Source organism: Athene noctua, chromosome 8, assembly GCF_965140245.1.
Source record: "Athene noctua chromosome 8, bAthNoc1.hap1.1, whole genome shotgun sequence".
NCBI lineage: Eukaryota > Metazoa > Chordata > Aves > Strigiformes > Strigidae > Athene > Athene noctua.
Genome location: NC_134044.1, coordinates 12,653,345 through 12,675,445, shown reverse-complemented (window position 1 = coordinate 12,675,445; position 22,101 = coordinate 12,653,345). Strand labels below are relative to the sequence as shown.

Below are 22,101 nucleotides of genomic sequence, written 5' to 3'. Positions count from 1 at the left end.
TGGGATGAGCTATTAGATTATAAATAAATACTAAAGCCATGTGTTGCACACTGTAGACCTGACTGTAGAAGCCATTATATATAGTTTTTCCTTTTTAAAAACAACATACGAGTTCAAGCCCAGTGTCTATATAAAAGAAGTCTTGAGTTCAGTAGAAGGTTTGCTCTATGAAAAATGGGAAACAGAGTATTAGCAGCCTCCAGGACTCCAAGGAAGGGAGCAGTTTCAACTTCCACTCTAGCCAAAGGAAATTATGGCTAAATAGATGACCATAAACAGCACGCAGAATCAGTTTTAAAAGTTGTTGCAAATAACTTCCACCTGTTTTCTTACCATAGAGAATCAGCAGGATGCATCTCATGAGTAATACACTTCAGCAGTAGCAAGTATTTGCAGAAATGTTTCCAATTAATTCAAGTTGTCATAAAATTGAAAAATAAAACACATCAAAATTTGCATGAGAATCAATGAGCATCTGAAGATAGTGTCAACTTGCACATGTAACCTTTGCACCATCACAGCACTTAACAGTATAATGCATTTTGCAACTACTGAATTAAAATCTATATCGCACCGAAATAAATGTCTTACAAAAAGCTACTTACAAATTCCTTTGGTCTATCTGTAGCTTAGTTTATCACCAAAATACAGAAAAAATATCAGGAATCCTGATAAAAGTTTAAAATTGATTGTCAAAAAGAATGTGTATTTACTGATAAATACATTTTCCTTGTATGTGGCAGTATCACTTAAAAGAATACACTTAATAATAATAAATAAATGCTTTATTCAATGAAATTGGCGCAATCCTAGCTTCACTTTGTTAAAATAATCTTTGAAAAGAGTTTGATCCTGTTGGTCCTATTTCCTAGTGATATGTAGAGCCTTCTTTTACATTTTATGACAATTTGAACATATTACAATTAAACCACCCAAAAACTAACAGAAATTAAGAAAACAACAGAGAGACTGGCTAATCAATAAGATTCCAAGTTTGACATAGTATATGAGCTCCACTGTCTAACTGAGAATATTACTTGAAAATTAAAGTCTTTCCTGAAAACTGTAGAACAAATAGGAAGTGTTAGTAGAAATAACAAGAAAATAGAAAGAAAACCAACAAATCATTGTAAGGTGTTGCCTCTTCACTCTATTATTGCTTGGTGTATTTCAGAATTTCTATCATTCTAAGTTTCTTAGAGAAATACAGTTCTGCATCTTGATAAATTTCCAATAGAACAAAAATATTATCTCCTTTGTTAGAAAAAAGGAAAATAATAGTCTATACAGCTTGTGGTCCTACACAGCCTGTCAATGTCATATTACACTGATTGTTGGTTCTTAAACAGATGCACTGAATTTCTGAAACACTGTCAGAATAGAGAAAGTTCTGAGGTGGTTTCTACTCTTTTTGATAATGATGTGATATTTACAACAACAAACAAACTCCTGACTTAGCTTCACTTCCGTTTGTGTAACCTCCGGAATCTCTGCTAGGATCATTCAGTTCTTCAAACAGTCCCGTTTCTATAATTTCTTCCTGCCAGGCTATAGGGCTAGCACCTGTTGCAAACTTTTTGAAGAACTTCTTATCTTTGTCATCAAACTCAATGCCTCGTACTTCAGAGAAGTCAGCAATGTCTGTAATATCTCTGGCATAGACAACTGATGGATCTGGCACAAATGGAGGGTCAACAAGGTTTGCCTCTAGCCTGTGGAAATTTACTGTTTTGAAGAAACTATGTTTCCTTGGGTCATCATCTTCATTTCTGCAATAAAGCGAAGGTTTGTAAATCAGTACAATGTTTTGCTCTCAGATATATACAGGTGTGTCTTTGTGTTGTATACATAAGAGTATTTTAAAGGGGTGGAGGGGAAGAGAGAGATCATACAATGCAATTCCTTCTTTTCATAACCAGAGAATGCTGCATTGCACAATATAAGCAAAGCTGAGAAGCAGAAAACATCTCGATACCATTATTCATTACCTCTCAGGGTAAATCAGTCTGGGCAAGGTGCCATGCAAGAGTTGCAGTGCTGCTTCTGGCAGTGCACCGAGACACTCATATCCAAAGACAGACTTTAACCAGAACTGAAGATACAGCAAGGTGGGGAGGGGGAGTATCAGATTTACTGAATGGGCAATGAAAGTCCAGTGGTTGGCTCTAGATTAACTAGGATAAGAATATCTATTAAACTCTAGACTGGGGTACATTGGCTTAATATAACTAGGGACTGACTCCAAGGAACAACAGTGAGTAGGAAAATGGTTGCAAATGACATTTTTGGTTTTATCTTAATTCAAAGCAGCTTTGCATTTACATCATAAAACCCAGTGATGCCACTCTAATAAACCCTCCCAGTTTAATGAGTCTGTTCATTAAAATTAACTACTCGTAAATCAGCAAAGATTTTAAGCGAGACTCACAAATTATGACATTAGCAAAACTATATGTGCCAGCGTCACAACCACAATCCTTTATTTATATTATTAAAACCCAATAATAAATTCCAAGGACTAAAATAATTGTAAATACATATTTTAAGTACATCTTATGAAAAACAACTGCAGACCTCAGCGAGAATTTTTGCTGTAAAAGAAACAGTGAACTGTTTCATTGTATACCCATAGAGAGGCTTGTAGGATATTCTGATGATGAGAACCGTCATGGTTGTCAAAGCATGACCAAGGACCATAGCTTTTGAACTGTGCCTCCAGCATCAAGGCATGCCAAGTTTGAGTTTTGAATTCTAGTGAGAGGAAGAGCAGAGAGGACCACTGCATTTTCTACACCTATGCACTTTTTTAAATGTATTTATGGACGCACTGGTCTTGAAAATGGTAATGTAGGAAAACCAAATTTGTCTGGTTTTTAGCAACTACCATTTTCTGAGGCTAACATGCTGCTTTTTTATCTTCCCACTTCCTTACAAGATCATATACTTAGCAAGGCGTAAGCCCTCATATATTTCTAGACAATGTTCTACGAACAAAATGTAGCGCAAACCTCTGCAAAGTCTTTTTATTTTCGCAGATGTGTAGAAGCACTATATAGAAGTAGTAGATTTGTGTGACTACAGAAAATCTTTATTTTTCAAGACCTTATACCATGTGTACAGAACAGCTCCTCTAGCTTGCCACCAGTGCCAGTTCCTCATACACTGTCCTGCCATGCTTCTAGCCTGCCTTGGTGCTATCAGGCACAGCTAAGATTAAACTACCAGCTGCCCTTTTCAGCACCCTGATTAGAAAATTGTCATTTTGCACCTCTGCTGCCTGGTTATCCTGAGCAGGTCACCACCAGCCACTAACCACTCCACCTGTGACCAGGATGCTAAATCACAGCCTGAATAACAATAGATGCTGCCATCTGGGCAGCCTGGGCAATGAAATCATGAAGTTTGCAGCCCAAAAGAGCCATATGAACACAATTATGAACGTATACAATAAGTCAACAGGGATCATAACCTCTGCATATATATAGTCCTGCAAAATCATCTCCTAACTTAAGTAGCTAGTGACAACCAAGTACTCAAGCAGCTCTGGAGCCTGATGTGATTTATTTACATTCACTGTTAGCTTTAAGTGCATTAGATTTGCTGTTTAAATTAACTACTGCCTAGGGACACTAGTGAGCTAGTAGCGCCGACAATCCTACTGGGCAGATGTACTCACAAAAATTTCACTTCCTTTTGCTTTTCCTTTCTGTAACATAAACCAAAAAGCACTAGAAGCTGGTGAAGGCTCCAGAATAAATTGCTGCAGTGCTCCTCATCCTGATGTATTTTGATGTATTTTCTGACACTACCAAAACCATTAAAAGTTTAAAAACATAAAGCTACAGGAACGCCATCTACTGGAACCAGCTGAGGCATCTTCCAGCTAGGTCTTCCTCTGTGAACTGCATGTTTATGTAACTTAAATAGGAAGAGCAAATGAACTCATCTAAACTGTCAGTTTTGTATTCCTCCACTGAAATAAATAAATAAATAACTTTACAGATTTGGGATTTGAGGTGTCGATCCCAAAGGGCTTGAGTGGAGAAAAAGGGTTACATCTTTCCTGAGTTAGCCAGTGACATCGAGTTTTCAAGTATTTCAAGTATCAAGTGGAGTATTTTAAAAGGTCAGGTGTACAAAGTAAAGCTGTCCTTGAGCAGCTTTAACTTATGCAACAGGCACTTATGTAGATAACCCAAGGTCTTGTCGTCCTTAGTAGAATTACAGTGCTAATCTTTACATAAGGATGAGCTGTCCTGAATACTATCACCCTGTTCAAAAGGTAAATGTGGGGTTTTATTCTGTATCATGACCAGCCATGGTATACATCCTTTCGTTTTCCTTCTCTAAGTACAGCACATAAGAGTAAGAATATCTTAAATAGCAGAAAACTAAAAATAATCTCTGCAATTACCTTTCTGTGCACATTTCTTCCATTACTGAGAAATAATGTAAGCAGACAGACAATTGCAAATTATTCCCCTGGCAAAGGGAATGTGGTTACAGTAAGTGAATAGTCTGTTGCTGGTTTTGCTTCAGACTTGCTTAATAAACTTGACCAAGTTGCTCAGAATCTCTAAGTTTCATTTTCCCCTACTCTGAAATTTGTTTACTTCACAAAAGGCAGTAAATGTCTGCAAAGCATGCTGGCTTGTACGGAGGATTGTTCTAAATGCTTTTGTATTAAATTTATTTTTTAAATAAGCTCTCTAAACATATTAAAAATAATATGGATTTTGTATCAAGCATACTCTATGTGCTGTTCAAATTTTTTTTTTTTTTCTGCAGCCTTGCAGAGTTGTTGGGAAAACTCATCAGGCACAAAGAATAGTTGTCTTCATTTAGCACTGGAATAATAAGAACGTGTATATTAATGATATATTATCTTTCATTAAAGTTAATACTTTCAGGCAAATGTGTGACTAACATTTTGAAAATCTGCTCCACATTGTTATGAAATATAAATTTAGAAGACTATCTGTACGTTTTCATTAAGTCCCTGTGTTTATTCCACCTTTAGACTGGAAAAGCACCTGATACATATATTTGCATTTATAGAATATTCAAATCATGGTGTATTCTAAAGACAAGTACTATCAGTTGCTATTAGTTTTTTACATTTTTATTATATTTCTTTTATTTTTGTCTATCTTGTAAATGTAAATCCCCAATCTGTCTCAGAACTAAATAATTTTTTATATATACACACACACATATATTGGCGGGATCAGAGATATTACAAGTTAAATATTACAATGCTTAGCTTTCCAATTTTCTTGCTATTGAGCAGCTACTTGAAATTGCTAAGTCAAGGACACATCCATTAATCTTCATCAACCCAAAGCCACCTCTTAAATCCCCAAAAATGTTTTGCTTTATAAGAATTTGTGCACAATATTCTTTTCCTCCTGGGATGAGTCAGGAAACCAGAACATCTACAAGAGTTTTTTTTAAAGCACTTGAGTAAAGCAGAAGGGTTAAGGTCTCTTCAGTAAGAAGCCAATGACGCAGCCTTGCCAGTTAAATATCTGCAAGGAAGAGAATCCACACTGCAGATTTGGATTTTTGCCCACATCATTCCAGTAAGTGATACAGCCTAAGATTTTGCATTCATTCTGCATTAGCATAGATACAGGTATCTACTTGAATATTCTTTACTTTTAGGAAAGAAAATGCAAGAGAAATGGGCTGCTCTCCCTTCTCTCAGAACTAGTCTAACCACACAAAATACCAAGAAGGGACCTCCTATCAGTAGCCTGGGGCGAGGATGGACAATCACAATATTGCAACAAAATTCCTTATTTGCATATTATCTTCAAAACTTTCCACCTCTCTCCTAGAAGTGAAAAGGAAAATGCAATACTCTGTAGAAAGTCAAGATCTAACCTCATTTTGTGCAATACGTAAAATATCATAATAATACTGTTTGCAGCTTTAATCCGGCTTTTACTGAGTTTGAGAAGTAAGGCATACCTGCTTCCTAAACGTTTCTCTGCTGTCTTGGCCAAGAACAGTTCGCAAATATCTTTTGCTTCCTTTGTAAAGTTGGCATGTTCAAATTTCACCTCATCTTCCAGAGTTCTTCTTTTAACCTCATCCTTACTGACCTTTTCTTTGAAATCCTTGAATGGTGTTCGCCCAGCAATCATCTCATAAATACTACATCCCATAGCAAACCAGTCCACAGGATAGCTGTATTCTTCTTCCTTCAGGATTTCCGGAGCCATATAACCATTTGTCCCAGCCTATTGCAAACATATAGAGAGATTTACTATACAATGTCAATAATTAAATGCATAAAATTAGACAGACTAGCCTGTAATTCTTCCAAAATATTAGTAATACAATTGATATATTTTGTATCTAGAAACTGTATAAATTAATATTTTTTTCATCTAGAAACTCTAAGGTATAACTTGTTTTAGCACAGGGACTATATCTGTCTTTAAACATTTTGGCATACAGGAAAACTGTCTCAAATATACTCTTCAAAGGTGAAATGACTGTGCAATTTCTACCTAAAAGTGTTTTCTTTATAAAAATAATATTTAGTTTGCTTTCTTCTTCCATATTAATTGTTTTCCTGTTAAAGATAGGGTTGCTAGCTTTGTTCTGTAAACACAACTAGCAATCAATTTGAAAAGATTAAAAAAAGACAAGAATGAGACAAACAATCATTGATTCCCTCTCTCTTCAGTGGTTATAACTGGTCCAACACAGGGCTGTGCTGCCAATGAGGAACTTCTCATCAAAGGCAGTAGCTGAGCTGCATGAGGAGGTTCTCACTCGCGCAGGGATCCCTGTTGGTTTCAGGAAGGAGGTACTACCACCAAGGGCCAAGAAAAACTCTGAAAACCATTGTAAGAAAGTAAACCTATGGAAATTATAATTAGTAAATTAGATACATTCAGATGAAAGAACAAGTTTATATTTCCTAACTGATAAAAGGTCTCTGAATAAAGACTATTACTATATACAGGACTAATGGACCCTTCTCCAAGAGAAGTGGCTGCTCTGAGAGAAGAATCTGCCTGCTCCCTTCCCAGACCAGGCCTGGCACAATTCCCCCTGGGGACAGACTGCACAGTGGTCAAGGGAGCTCCTGCTGCCTCTCTCTCCAGGGAGCTGATTCACCTGGGAGGAAAGAGAGGAGGTCAATCTCTCTATACGCTTTCTGCTGCACTGTTACACGACTGAGGATGTGAGATTTCAGCTGAAACAGCATCCTCTCAACTCACCCAACACTTCCTGTCACACCTGATACTATATCTTATTTTATATATTTACCAGATTCAGCTAACAGTGGTAACTATGTCAGAAGTTGTTTGAACCTCTTTTTTATCTTTTTGAAATTCTGGCACTGATGTATTAGTAGTATTACAATTTGAGGTGAAAATTATCATTGTGCAAAATCCCACTAAAGGTTATTCAAGATGGTCATTATTATTGCAATCAGAACACAAATAAAATAATGACAGAGAATGACTCCAAACCAAAACAGTTAGAAAAAGGTAACTAAAACTAGAGCTCATTTGGGCAAATTATATTTGTAAAAAGCACAGTTCAACAAACGAATTACATTTTATGAGGTCTGGGTAATCCCTCTAATTTTCTCAACTTTAGCCACAGTATTTCTGAGTCAGTTCTACCTATAAGCTTTAGCTCATGCCACTACACATTATGGCATATACTCTACTGTAAATAATGTGTGCAAGAGGGAACATTTTAGCATCAATTACAACATAAGCCTAACAGACAGAAAATTAAATCCAGTTTGTTTTTCTTCTCTGTGTTTTTTTAATTTTAGGGATATAGAGCAAAATCTTCCATTTCGTTGAAAAACAGAAATGAGATAAGAACAACAAAAATATCAGCCAGGTTGAAAGCAAAAGAAAAGGTTAAAAGCAAACTGTTGTCTCCCTCACCCACAAAAGTACAGAGGATCAGTATGGGCACTGCAGCAGCTGACATCATTCCACAGGCAATCTGTACTGTTGGCAGTGAATATCTCTAAGTAAAAGTTAATACTGAGATACAGTATTACATTATAATGTGTGATTACTACTCCATTCAAAAAGGGGGACAAGTGCTCAAATACAGACCACAGAACCCAGATTCATCTGGCCTCAGAAGATCATGAAATCTGGAAGCAAAGGAGGGGTTGAAAGCAGTTGAGAAAGTCTGGTACAAAAGGATTCACACAGAGCTCATTGCAGGTTAGTGAACACAGACACTAAATAGGCTTCTGGACTATTTTTGTCTTTTTTTTTTTTTCTTCCTTCTGGGAAGCAATAAACATTTTTACTGATATGAAGCTGGGGCACTAATGCCTGGAAGAACTGATGAGTCATATCATCAAAATGTACCCTGACAGCACAGGATGGTCTTTCTGATAAGACATTACTTTGCTGCAACTTCACATCATCATATGGGAACTGGATAAATCTGACATGGACAAGTCTGAATTCTGTGATCATGACTGTCTCAAGGCAGCTCCTTTCAGACTGTCTCTCTTTCCTTCCACTTGTCTTTTCTCCCATAGCTCTTTTTTCCAAATATATAGTTGCCAAGTTAACTTCAGTCTCTTCCATGTCCATTTTACACATAACCTTCACCCTGTCACACCATACAGAACACAGTGCTTCGACTTGGTGCTCATGTTTCAAGAACAGAGAAAGCAAGATCACAACCACAGACCAAAAAGACTGCACGACCACAACTTAACAGAAAATAGGGATGGACCAACAGCAGCTTCCCTTCAGACTGAAGTGAAAGACTGTGGATGGGGTTACTGTGAACAAGAATTAACCTCAAAAATTCTAAATTAGTAGCAATTAAATCTTTTGAGCTGGTTTTGAGCTGATTCAGCTCAATCTGAGAGAAGTCTAGAAACATATATTGTTCCTCTGATATAATCAGATTTTTATGAGAGCTGTTTTTCTCATGAAATTCCATCAAAAACTTGAACATAACCTTAAAACAAATCTCCTCCAATCCTGAAGCTTTCCTATGATTCATAATGAAGGAACAGGCTGAGAAGCAGGAATCTAAACCTAATCTCATAACCCCTGAGACTCAAAACCCACTTAAACATTACCATTTTATAACAGAAACAAACACATTTCACAAGCAGTCAGCAGTGATGTTTAAGGGGGAAGAAACACATAAACAATCAGGAGGAAGAAATAAATAAATCTCTGCAATCTTTAGCAAAACAGGAATTTGAAGAAAGGAGCTTAAATTTTAGTCTTTTCCACCTATTTCTACATATGTGGAGCTTTGGCAAAATCATTTAGGAAGAAAGATGATAAAGCCATAAGCATTTGTTATATTAGGGAATGCAAAAAAAAAAAAAAAAGGAATTATTAATCCCCCAGAACTGGAACAACATACGTCTTTCAAATGAAGACTTAATTCTATCTTTGGGGAGTAGATAGCATTAAAGGAAAGCTAAAACCTAACATTCCTGCACTAATCATTATGAAGAACACAATGTCAAAAATCAGATCATCTTTCAAGGAAAACAGATCCTGTGGCAACATGAAAAGCAGCCTTGAGGACTCAGAAGAAGTTTATTTAAGCAGGTAAAACAGAAGCTTAGCGAAGGGAGTTTTTAAACTGTACAGCTGTCAGTAACAGTAGTGAGATTTGAGCAGCCAAAAAATAGTGTATTAGGTGGAAAATGTATTCACTGATTCTCAAAGCAAAAGTGAATCAAAGTAATGAGTTAAATGACTCTTAGCAGGCCAAGAAGAAAATAAATATACTGTAAATTATACTCAAACATAAAAAGGTAAAAAAATGGACAGAAAGCAAATTAAAAGATATCACAAAAAAGATAAATGCATTATTTTTGAGAAGGTCTTTATTTTCCATGGGCTGGTACAGAGTATTTCATTCAGTTAGAATTATTGACCATGCCTCAGAATGCATACCTCTAAGTATGGGTTACTGGTATGTCTATAGCACAAAAGAGTCATTATGTTTTCATGATTTTGTAGCTGTTTTCACTCAATACAATTTGTAAGTAAATTCAGAAGTTGTGTATTAATTGAAAAACACTTTCTTACTAGATATTATTTTACATGGATACATGTAACTTTTAATGGAAACAGGGAAAATAAAAAAACCCACACTCAGAAAGGTAAATTCCTTTTTTGTCAGCTCTACACTACTTGGGCTTGCATTGGGTTTTGAATGAGACTAAGGCCAAGCGCATTTATTTTCTTCTTTCCTGTAGGATTCCTGATAAGACCAGGAAACATTTGTATGTAAGTGCTGACTGCTCAAGTGATTTCATAGAGACACACAAACACATGGACTTACTCTTCACTGATCTCGAAGCGTCTAATGGGACACAAATTTTAAAAATATCACAAAGGAGCCAAAGAATGTTATATTTTCCCAACTTTTTTACAGAAGGCAGAAATCATATGCCATTGCACAGACACACAACTTTTTGAAGTGTAGTCAGTGCAACAGTAGCTAATTTTTGCTTGCTCTCCATCAATACTGTCGTTTGTGATGATGAGCAGGATGCCTTACTTGCATATGCTGTTTGAAATATAAAAATAGTTCTTAAATTTCAGTCAATTAAATTTTAATTGGCTTTCTTTTGAAAAGGGTTAACAGATCTACTTCTCCCTTTATTTCTCCATCTTGAGAACAACCCAAAATACAATTTTTCAATAATCTTCTAAAATGTGATGACCCAATGTTGTCCTTGGATACATTAGTGAAGAAGTTCTGTTAAGTGGAATTGTTGCTTTGAGTGTGGTTTGACAGGGCATAGTAGAAATGACTCATCTGAAAGTATACAAATGTTTCTTTTGTGAAATGTGATCCTGCATAAATTTTTAAAAGGTCACATAATTATAATCTTTTAATAATACAAGATGTGATCCTGAGAAGCACTAAGTGCACTCAGTTCCCAGTACAGTCAACGGTACTTGGCACACCACAACTCTGAGCAGAGTGAGGCCCACAGTGTAAGCACACTCATACATCCTATTCCGATTGCTGTCCTGAGAAGGGAAAGTCCCTTGAACGCTGCCATTATCCCAGCTTCTAGCAGATGCAGGGAAGAAACAAAACTCTCTAGAGCTTTCATGAGCACAGCAACAGGCAAATGAGGAGAAATGGGATTTAGATCTCTCTACCTTTTCCCACAGATCTCTGCAAAACAAACTCAATTGATATCACAAACCAAACAGTAAAGCAAATCAGAATGTCTATCTTTTGTTTGCCATGGCAAAAGAACTGTTGAACAGAGGAAAAAAAACAAGCTGAGTTTAGCTCTATCAGCTGTTTCCTGGGGCTCAGTCCTTCCTTCCTCCAAGGGGTGCCACTGCCTGCTTTGTTCTCTTGTCCAGCTGTTCCTCCACTCCTTCAGCAATGGCCTTAATAGACCCTGCAGGAATGCAGGAACAGACCACAGAAAACTCTTCTCTCCACACAAGCTAATAGGCCCTACACATAGAGAAGAACAACTGATCTGCCTCTGTCACTCACTTTACATTCTTCATTTTTCTCCCAAGAGCCACTGTGAGGAGGAATGGAGCGTAATTTAAACGTCACACACAATTGCAGTTCCTCCACACTTTCTCACCACATGTTCATACAGCAATAAGAAGCCAGTCGATCAAAGGCAACTATCTTTTAAAAGAAGATAAAATCAAATCTAATTAGAACAAAAGGCACCCTTGAAAAGTCTCACAGAAAAAAAAATTTGCCATATTGTTAATGCTTAGCAAAGGGAAGGACCTTACAATGGGATGGCCCATCATAAACTGATGGGCTGCTGATTCAGAAGAACACAAGGACGACTGTTCACAGTAAAAGATAATGAGAAAGACTGCATAGAAGTTTAGGAGCTACTGAATCCCACATGCTTACGCAAAATTCAAGACCAAAATTTTTTTCATTTTCACACAGGCACATAATTTTAACAGAGAAAGTTATCTGCCTTAAAAAACCCCACACAGATAAAAGCACAAAAGGGACAAAACAAATGTCTATATAATAGAAAAAGGAAACAAAATTGCGGGTTCAATGTCACTAACTGGAGTAGTAAAAAAAAATAATCCACCATTGGTTTTTACTCTTAAGTTTGGACATCGGTAGTCTTTGAAATCAAGGAAGTTGCACAAATGAAAGAGAAAGCCACTTCTGTGACAGTAAGGGCAGGCTGCCTGTGTGCTCACACTTGGGAAAAGAAATAGACACAGTTACAGCATGTTTTTCAGTTTAGATTCATGCTATATGAAAATCAAAGGGACAGCTCGAGGAAGGACAGTCTAGTAATTGGACACAAATTTTAACTTTGGACTCCAGAGCATCTCCGTACTCTCCTCCTGTGTGATCATGTGTAAATCACTCTTTGCCTCAGATCCCTACTGGAGATAGAACCCCCTAACATCCGCACCTTGAAGTGTCATCAGAAGAAATATGCACTGCTAGATGGTGAAGCAATCAGACATTATAGAGGTGGAGCATACAGGACAAGCAGAACACTTGGTACAGACTCATAACCACACAGAATTCAAGAACTTAGTTTTCTAGTCTTCGTGTAACAATTTTCCCATTAATCTCCCTTTAAATTTCTCCTGATCATTTCCCATCTATATTGTGTGAATAATAATACTTCAGAGGTGCTTATGGGTTTTTTAATGACCATAGAATATTCCTTAAACATCATTAATATGGGAGAAAATTCTCCATCTACTTAGACCTGTATGTATTTTATACAGTGCACAGGTGGCTTTCTCAAAAAGGGGACATCAAAGAGAAATTTTGTGTTCAGTGCCTGTGTGATGGAGGGAACAGGACTGCAAGATGCCCTAAGAAGGGTACTGGCCCTTCAATGTAGGTACAGCTCCTGTGGGTCAAGCAGTGCGAATGACAGTGAGGCCTGGATGGTTACTGTCTTATCACTAAAATCTTTCAGGATTACGACACACACTGGAGGTACAATTCTTTTACATGTAAATCCAGGAAGATGGTACTGGCTGCATCAGTCCAAAGGCCCATATGGCCAGTTTACTGTCTGTGAATTGGCCAAAAAATGGATGCACAAGGAAGACTATAAGAACCTGGTGTGTACATTGATACTTCTCTATTGTTTCCTAGACTCCAACTGTTTTCAGTTCAAGGGCTTCCAGAGACAGAAATGGTTTCTCTCAACAAAGTTGTTTTCCATGAATTGTCCACTCTCCCCCTGAATCTAGATAAAATCTTAGACCCTACAAGATATTTTACAAGAGTCCTACAGCTTAACTATACATTGTGTTAAGAACCAACTCCATGTATTTTTGAACATGCTACCTTCCACTAGCAGATTTTGAACTTGAACAATGAGCAAAACCAAACCCACAATTTTCCCTCGCTTATGTCTTTAATTTCAGGATTTTATTTTGTCTTCATGAAAAAGTCATTATATGTTTGTTAACTGAAACTATTCACAGTAAGCGGAATGTCACATGGTCCACTAAGAACAGAAGTACTACATTCCTCACCATCCCCTAGCTTACAGTTCCTGCAATACTGCTTCTGGTCAAAGCTGTCAAATCAACAGTTCAAAGAATTACGTTGTCAGTCAAGTGTTCCATTTCTTACTCAATAAAATAAAAACATCTTTGACAGTGTTGAAACAACAAGTGGCCTACAAGATGACTTACCAAAGAGATCACTCCAGAATGTATATTATTTTCTGTAATAAATAATGAACCTCAAGAGACAAAGGGACTAACCAGTAGTGTTTAGCACTTCAGCTATTTCAACATGAAAAATTCTATGTAAGTCTTATCCCTTGCTTTTTTATAGAGCGTGCTATAGCATTTATTAACTGTCAGATTAAACTGAATGAAGAACAAGTTTGAAAGTCATGCAAAGAGACTTGATGCTATGTCTTAAAGGGCTCTAATGTCTTTCCTCAGAGAGACAAATGTGTCTCATGGGTGGCACACCCTGTGTAGGAAAAGCATTTAATGGGACACATTGCATTCTCATAATTTTAGATGACTACAGTATCCTTTCTGCCATCTCCAAAACTGCAGGAGGCAGAATGGTCCCACAAAATCGGTTTTGCTCTCTTCACTCTCATGATCATGGCATTCATAGTGGATAAGGTTGCATACTGTAAACTGTGTTTCAGAGACTAAAAAAAAATCTGAAATACCTGTCATGATGACGCCCTTCATAACAGCCAGGATTATCAAAATTTTTAAGAACAAAGTTCTGCTAGTAAAACAATCCATTTTACATGTCATACTTAAATAAGCATAGGTAAAAAGGTGGTTTTGAAACTGTAAGAGAGCAGGCAAGTCACTCTAAACCCGAGCAAATGAAGGGCTGTAATTTTTCAAAGTGCAGAGGAAGAATAAATTTTTACAAAAATCTTATCCATTATGCCATGTGATAATGACCAAAGGTCAACTGTAGAATAGCTTGCGGAGATATTTTTTATTTCACAAGTCTAAACTCTACTCCTGCTTCTCAACTGCCTTGAAATTAAACTGCAAGTTTCAGGAACATCTAAATAGATTTCCTTCTGTTTTCTTAAGAAATAGAATCTTATAATAAACAAACATACAGGAGGGCAAAAGGACATTTTGAGTAAGATTTTAACCAAAACATGTTTTTCCTATAAAAATATTATGATGTCCTTCAAATATATAAAACATAGCACAGGAAAACTGTGAAGAAGCCTGAAACCTCAGAAGATATGAATACACATTTATAAATACTACATAGAAATGTTTGCCTTATTTTTCACAGTTATTATGTCAATATTTAAGCTCTCTGGCTCACATGCATCTGCACAAAAATACTTCACAATTTATGTGCAACAGTTGCTTTGCACCAGTAAGGGCAGAAAGTTCTTCCTGAAATAAGCAGCAAATATGCACTGACTTCTAGAAAAACAGAATTAAGTCCTCTATATTTTGAAGTGCGGAGCATATGAAAGTACTAAACAGAAGAACATGCTCACTTTTCTCACAACCATTCTCAGGAAATTAAGTAGTATTACTCTTTTGATTAAGGGCAGGAACATTTGATTCATATACAACTGAAAATTCACTTGTATGAGAAAAAGTTGTAGAGACTTCAAGAAAAAGGATTGCTACGTCAACCTGTTCAAGTGGAGAAACTTGGGATGGAGACTCCTCACTTCTGTCATATGCCAAAGGAACTAGCTCCAGAATCAATCAAGTGAGTTCATAACTAGACAAAACATTTTGCCTGTGCAAAAGCTGTATTTGCAGGCTCTCAGTTTCTCCTTGTTGCCTATTATGATTATATAAGGAAGAGTATCAACATTTAAAAAGGGGTACTTTTAAGATACAATCTAGTTTATGGACAGTATGATCAACACATCAGAACAGATGCTACAGGCATATTTGAATTAAAAGTCGTAATGATATTTCCTAAATTCCTGAATAATATTATTATCAGTGGCAAAGAATTTGTTTCCAGTGATGTAAGAATTCTGAATAAGTGTGCATATACATATTTCTAGATAGATTGCACAGGTACATGCAAGTATCACAAGAAGATCACATATAATCCATGTTTGTTTCATGAAGAAAAACATACATTGTAAGCAGTTCTCAACTACATTCTACTTTTTTTTTTCCCCCGACTGTTATTGTTCAAAATGGTGTATTTTCTTTTTTGTTTTGGTGACTTCTCCGTTCTAAAGCCAGCTAAGACTTCACAAGTACAAATCAGCACACCTTACTTAGTGAAGTTTTCTGTAATTGTAATTTCTATCATTTCTGTATAAATATCATTTCTATAATTTTCTGTAATTATTACTGTACCAATTACAACCATCTATATATGTTCAAAATAAGATTCAGATGGAAAGCCAGATATTTCTACTTGCTGCTTTAGCAATTGAAAAGAAAGGAAGAAAAGTAAGGCTCGGTATCCAACTCCGTCTAGAAAGAGCACTGTTTCTGAAAGTAGGGTATTTTTATTTTAATAGCTACAGGCAAATTGGTATAGAGCACACAAATATTTCTCAAAGGGAGTATATGTAATGACAGTACTTAAAGGATACCAAAGCTACTCCTTCAGTTACATAAGTATTAATCATCAGCTGCACAATGACTTTTCTGTAGCATAAAGACACATTACTTTATAAGGCCACATTAAAGTCACCCATCTAAAATTCAAAAAACCTTTCCACCCATAAATAAAGTAATCTTTGTCTGGTAAACAAAACAAACATTATTGTTTCATAGAAGTCTTGACCAAAAACTTGGAAAATGTCTAAAACAGGAACTTGTTAACTAGCTTATCACTTGTGCCATGTGATAACCTAATCACCTAAACAAGATTTACAAAAGGGATTTATGGATCCTCCGGTTGATGTATGGGTGATATGCATTTATTCATACATGAGGAACTAGGAATTTTTTTATGCTTTTTAAGTGGAACAAATTTAATTGCTTGTACACTCGAGAGGTGTACAAAACTTTTAGAATGTATAAAAATACTGTCTTTTGCTGTCTCCAGTGAAATAAATACACAGATAAATCCATATATTATATACTATTCCACCCTGCATAAGGAATGATGAAAGTCATCGTTATTTCTACTTCATAATATATAACAAAAAAATACATAGAAAAAAAAAGGCAGAAAACCGATACTTTGTTTCACTATCTATGATGTATTAAGAGCCACTTTCATACTAGCATAGTTACAGTCAAACACATGGAGATGAACATTTTTTAAGCAGGTGCCTAAGATCAGATGTCTACTCCACATTTATTTACTTGGCTCCTCCTGATCTATGAAAGGTATGGAAGAGTCTTCTATTTTATTTTGTTTATTCAGAAGGAAGATCCACTTAACACCTGAAGAACTAGAGACATCATGAAAAGATTAGCACTCAGGAAGAAAAACCTAAATCACCGAGAGAGATTTTTAGACAGTTGTTGAAAAATCTTAAATTATTTTACTTTATTTCTAGCATCTATTTAGTTCACACCCGATGAAAACAACTCTATTTTAAAGAAGGGACCATTCTGCTTCTTCATTTCAGTGTATGAAACCAAAACAGTATCTCCATACTTAGAATGAATACAGTCTCATAATAAAAGTAGTTTTACTCAACACCAGGGTAGCTTGCATTGTAGAAATCTGTTCTGTGTGAGTAAATTGTTAAAATATGACCCAGAAAAGCATATTCCTTTTCTTCCTCCGAAATGGTACTTCAGCAAAACAAGGAATTCAACAGTTGCTGTTACTGATATTTCTAAGATGAAAAACAAGAAATAAAATGAAAGATCAAACAACTCAAGCTTGCTCAAGCTTCCAATTTCATTAGACAACAGAAAAAAGAAAAAAAAAATCCAAATGTTTTTTTTTTAAATTTATCACCTTACAGAAAGGCCACAAGAGAGACAATTTTAAAAAAAATATTTCTACCTTACATTTAATAAATAAACTATTTTCATTCTTCATAATATCTGTAAGGCTGGCTAAGTAAAATTTATCATAACAGATGATATAAATGACCATTAACTGTACCAGACAGTTAAAACCATGGTTTCATTTGGTAGTAGGGATATTAGTTAATTAGTTTCAGGCAGTAGAATTACTTGTGAATATGATTAAAGCAAAGTTAGGCATTATTATCACAGTGCAATAGAACAGTATTTTAAATATGATATTGAAGAACCAGGTCATAAAAGAGGGTTACAAGGTTACAAGGGATATAAAGTCAGAACTGCTGGAGAAATGAATGAAGTTCAATGTATTACAACATCCATCAAAATAGAAGAATTCTTTGCAAATGGATAAATTGAAATGAAAAGGTTTTATGTTATAGATCAGTAGTATTTTCCCTATAATGAATGACTGAAAATTATAAGCCTTTAAATTGTCAGTTCAGACCATCATCCAAAATCTAGAAACTGATTTATGATGTTAGGCACTTCACTCAGATATATAGTACACTACAAATTTGGCCTGGAGGAACATATTTTCTGCCTTAGCTTATAAAATTGCCCTTATAAAACTGTGTCCACAAAATGGTGCAACTGATTAAATTTAACTTAATACATCCGTCTTGGAGCCATATATCTTTTCTGGGGAAAAAACTCCAAACCTATACAAATACCTTCTCTCGAGACTCTTTAAAAGTGATAACGATTTGGCAGTCATATTCAAAAAGCATGTTATCATATAAGCTTTCTGCCAGTTTTAAGTCACACTGTAACTGTGATTAGTAAACTTTAAATGGTGCTGTTAAATTGATTTTTTTTTTTTTTTTTTTTTTTTACAGGGGTATATGGTGAAGCTTAATGCAACAAATTTGTGAAGGTGTTTCTAGGTCTTCCTGTGTAAAACATTATTATAAATAAAAGCAGTATCTAGCTCTTATATAATGTTTTTTAGCTTCCAAATGACTCAAATAGGGTTAGTTTATAGAAATGCAAAAAAATACTGGGAATTATTATTCATCTAACTCCCTCATAGTTATGATACAGCAAGTGAGAAAAAAAAATATTTTTCTTCCTTCTCCTATTTCTATTTCCTATATGAATAAAACTGCCTTTAACAGGAATTCCTTATAACACACTACAGTTGTGTAATACATTGTTCATTGCAGGTTTTGTTCTAATAAGAGCACCCATATAATGGTGAACAGTGCTTCTAAAAACAGTGAAAAACAGAAGGAAAATCATTATAATAACTTGATGACCATCATAGAAAGCAAGGAGGAACAACAGCCTTGTACACTACTGCTTTGAGATTTTACCCTAACACCAACAGAAGTGATTAGACATTTCTAAATACACTTTTTTTTTCTTCTGTCAAATCTTACGTATTTACAAGTAGGAAAAACTGCCCTTGGACAAAATTATTTTTTCTGATCTGCATGCATCTATAACTTGCAAAGTACAGTAAGGTTTGTAGCTTTGGGGTCACTGATCAAAATGCCATCTTCACAAACAAAATAACATTCCCATTTCACGTAAGTTCTATTTAAAAACCTGCCTTAGCTTTCACAGAAACTGTATTTTCATATCTAAAACACAGTGTAGTCTCATTTTAAAATTATTTCCTATCTAAAGATACATCAATTTCCATATTTTCTTTCATTGAGAACTAAAACTATTCATAATACAACCCTTTTAAATTGCCAGGAAACAAAATATATTCCTTCAAAGTACAAATTACTGTATTAAGTAACAATGTCAAAAGATGTGTGTACTTCAAGCATGTGTGCCTCAAGCAGGTCCCCTCTTCTACTGATTTTTACAGAGTAACTTGAAAGATTTGGAGAGTTTAACATAAGACAGGGCAGTTCATAATTTGCTCATCTTTTTGTTCACATCTTTCCTGAGTAAACCTCTTGACATTATTACCAATGTGGGTTAGTTTGGAAGGACCACAGGCACAACTGAAGTGCTGCACTGTCTAATTCACATAGCAAAAACCAACTGGTCATCCAACTCTTTCTTCCTGCACATGTGCACAGGCACGTACATTTGCAAACTGTCATCAAGCCCGGTAGCTTTTTCAGGAATGAATTTGTTGGGGGAGGAAGGTTGCAATGATTTATTGTGTAGCACCATAAACACCTGCAAACAGTAGCACTACTGCACATCTGGAAGAAACTGAATACAGAAGGAGTCGCATCTTTGCTGCTCATTAAACAAACAAGTAATTGGTTCAATCAACAACTATGCACTATTACTCAAGGCACAAAGACTTTGTGTTAGCCCTCTATAAAATAACTGGTTCAAGAGTTTATCTTAAAAGAAACAACAGGTCAAGCTGATTCTCCTACTTCTATATAAGATAAGTTATTTTACTACATATAGCACCTAGAGAGTTAATTAACCAAATCTTCTTACCACCTGCCTCTTGGAATGAAATGACCACATAAGGTCTTTAGCAAAGAACAAATCCAGGGGAATTAAGTCTTGGACTCATAATGTGTTAGAAATAGAACATCTTTCCTTCCCACTGCCCATGTTCAATGAATTTGTACTCACCCTCTGAGTGATGGTTCTTCCCTCTTTGACTTTCACAGCCAATCCAAGATCAGACAGACGGCAGTTACCATTATCATCCAGGAGGACATTCTCTGGTTTCATGTCCCGGTACACAATCTTGATGGAATGGAGATGCAGAATCCCACAGGTGATCTGAGCTGAGTAATAGATGACCCTGTCCATTTCCAAACCCCTTTCTCCCACATTGTAGATGTGATACTTCAGATCCCCTCCATTCATGAGAGTCATGACAAGACACAGATGGCTTTTGCTTTCATAGGCATAAGCTAGTGTGACTATGAAAGGACTGGTGGTCTTCTCCAGAATCTCTTTCTCCAGTAGTGCCATCTTCTCTCCACCTTTCTTTTTCAACCTTTTCTTATCCAGTTTCTTGCAGGCATACATCTTGCCAGTATTTTTCACTTGGATGGCACAAACCTAGGCAAGCAACATGCATGAGGAAAGGTAACGAAGGAATTTTACACATACAGACTGGAATATCAAGGGCAGTAATAGCCAGGAACTGGGGAGTCACTGATGCCTATTGGTAGCTGGTGATGCTAACTTCCGTGACGGAGTATATTAGCAGAAAAAATAAGGAAAAAACAAGAGTACAGTCTGTTCTGTTCTGGACCAGTATACGGTGGACCTAATGCAAAGTTCTTGAGGACACTATTAGTAGACATGTATTAGCAAATAAAATAAACAAGGACCCATGATAATACATGGCATCTATAACTTGCATCTGCATAGCTAATCTCCCTTCCATCTCAGAAAAAGGGAGCCTCGTTCATACTGTGTTTTGGGAACAGAACCTGATCTGTGCTATTCCCTAAACTGCACCTAGGAATTATGTGAGAGTGTGAGAGATAACACAGGCTAAAAATGGGACCAAGGAGCAGACTAATAATTAACTATATGGACAGCCATGCAAGCTTTTGTGAAGACGACCTTTTTTTGCTAGCATAGATACAGAACATAAAAACATTAGAGTAGCTCTTCACTAACAGGCATCTGGAGCCTCTATCACAGTATAGATAACAAATGCAGTCTAATTTCTGGGAAATGGACAATCTGAAGGATGAAGTTTCGCAAAACCTTACACAACTTCTTAATTCATTGACAAGTTCCTCTGCAAGCCTACCTGCTGGTCTTGAAAGGGGAGGGATAACCCACATCCTTAAAAATAACAGCACTTACCTCTCCAAAGCCACCTTTACCCAGCACTCGGTACTCATAAAAGTACTTTTCAGTTATCGGCTGCTTCTCAAAAACTTTCCATTGGAGGAATTTGTCATAGAAGGAGCTGGTCTGGAAGTCCTGAAATGGCTTGCCTTTAAGGAAGAGTTTGGTTTCCTCCTTGGCCAGCTGCACGACCTTCTCATAGTCTTCTGCAGTAGCTGCCTCACATTTGCTGGCCAAGTCAGAGCTCATGAAAGCCAGATAGTTTTTGGAGCCTGCCTTAAGAAAACTGGTGATCATATTTTCCATGGTACTGCTCCTGACATTGTCCTCTGCCAACTCCCACTGTGACACTTCATCCAAGAAGTCCCTAGCTACCAAGTGTTCTGGCACTGTCTTCAAGAACTCTCTGAATAATTTCTTGCCGATGGGCTGCTGCTCACAGATGCTGTCATAATCAGCATCAATGGACTGCCTAACCTCTCTGCACTGATCAACCCTGGGCAGTGAGAGGCTCTTACGTCTCCTTTGCATCTCCTTGGTGTCTCCATCTGCACTCTTCCTTGCCTGCAAATAGGCTGTGTTGGCAATCAGGTTGTCAAGCCCCCCCATGTCACACATGTTGGCAAGCTCTTGGGGTGGCAGAGCCTGGTTGAGACAAAATGAGTAACTCTCCCAAGTGCTGTGCTATAGCCGCTCTGCACTTCTGCCTGCTAGTGGTGTGTGTGGGCTTCTGAAAAAGACCAGGGAGACTAACTGCTTTTGCATTAAATACCTCTGAAGGATTTTCACTAAGTACCTTTAGGTATATGCACCATTTGTGGAAAGTGACTGGTAAGAGGTTTCTCTATAAGGAGCTTTGAGGTTGCTATGTATAGCTGAGCGATGACATCCTAGGCAA

General features: G+C 36.5%; 1 protein-coding gene across 2 annotated transcripts; it reads right to left on the bottom strand.

Moving 5' to 3' along the window:
* Positions 1-767: 767 nt before the first annotated feature.
* On the bottom strand, positions 768-21,939 carry GRK7 (G protein-coupled receptor kinase 7). Of its 2 annotated transcripts, XM_074912545.1 has the most exons (5): positions 21,219-21,939; positions 20,019-20,456; positions 5,974-6,245; positions 5,339-5,350; positions 768-1,769 (listed from the first exon to the last, which is right to left on the bottom strand). In XM_074912545.1, the coding sequence occupies exons 1-5, from the start codon at positions 21,819-21,821 to the stop codon at positions 1,430-1,432; spliced, it is 1,665 nt and encodes a 554-aa protein (XP_074768646.1). In that variant the 5' UTR covers positions 21,822-21,939; the 3' UTR covers positions 768-1,429. The 2 variants fall into 2 exon arrangements, with proteins under 2 accessions (XP_074768646.1, XP_074768645.1); XM_074912544.1 differs by lacking the exon at positions 5,339-5,350.
* Between the last annotated feature and the right edge of the window lie 162 nt (positions 21,940-22,101).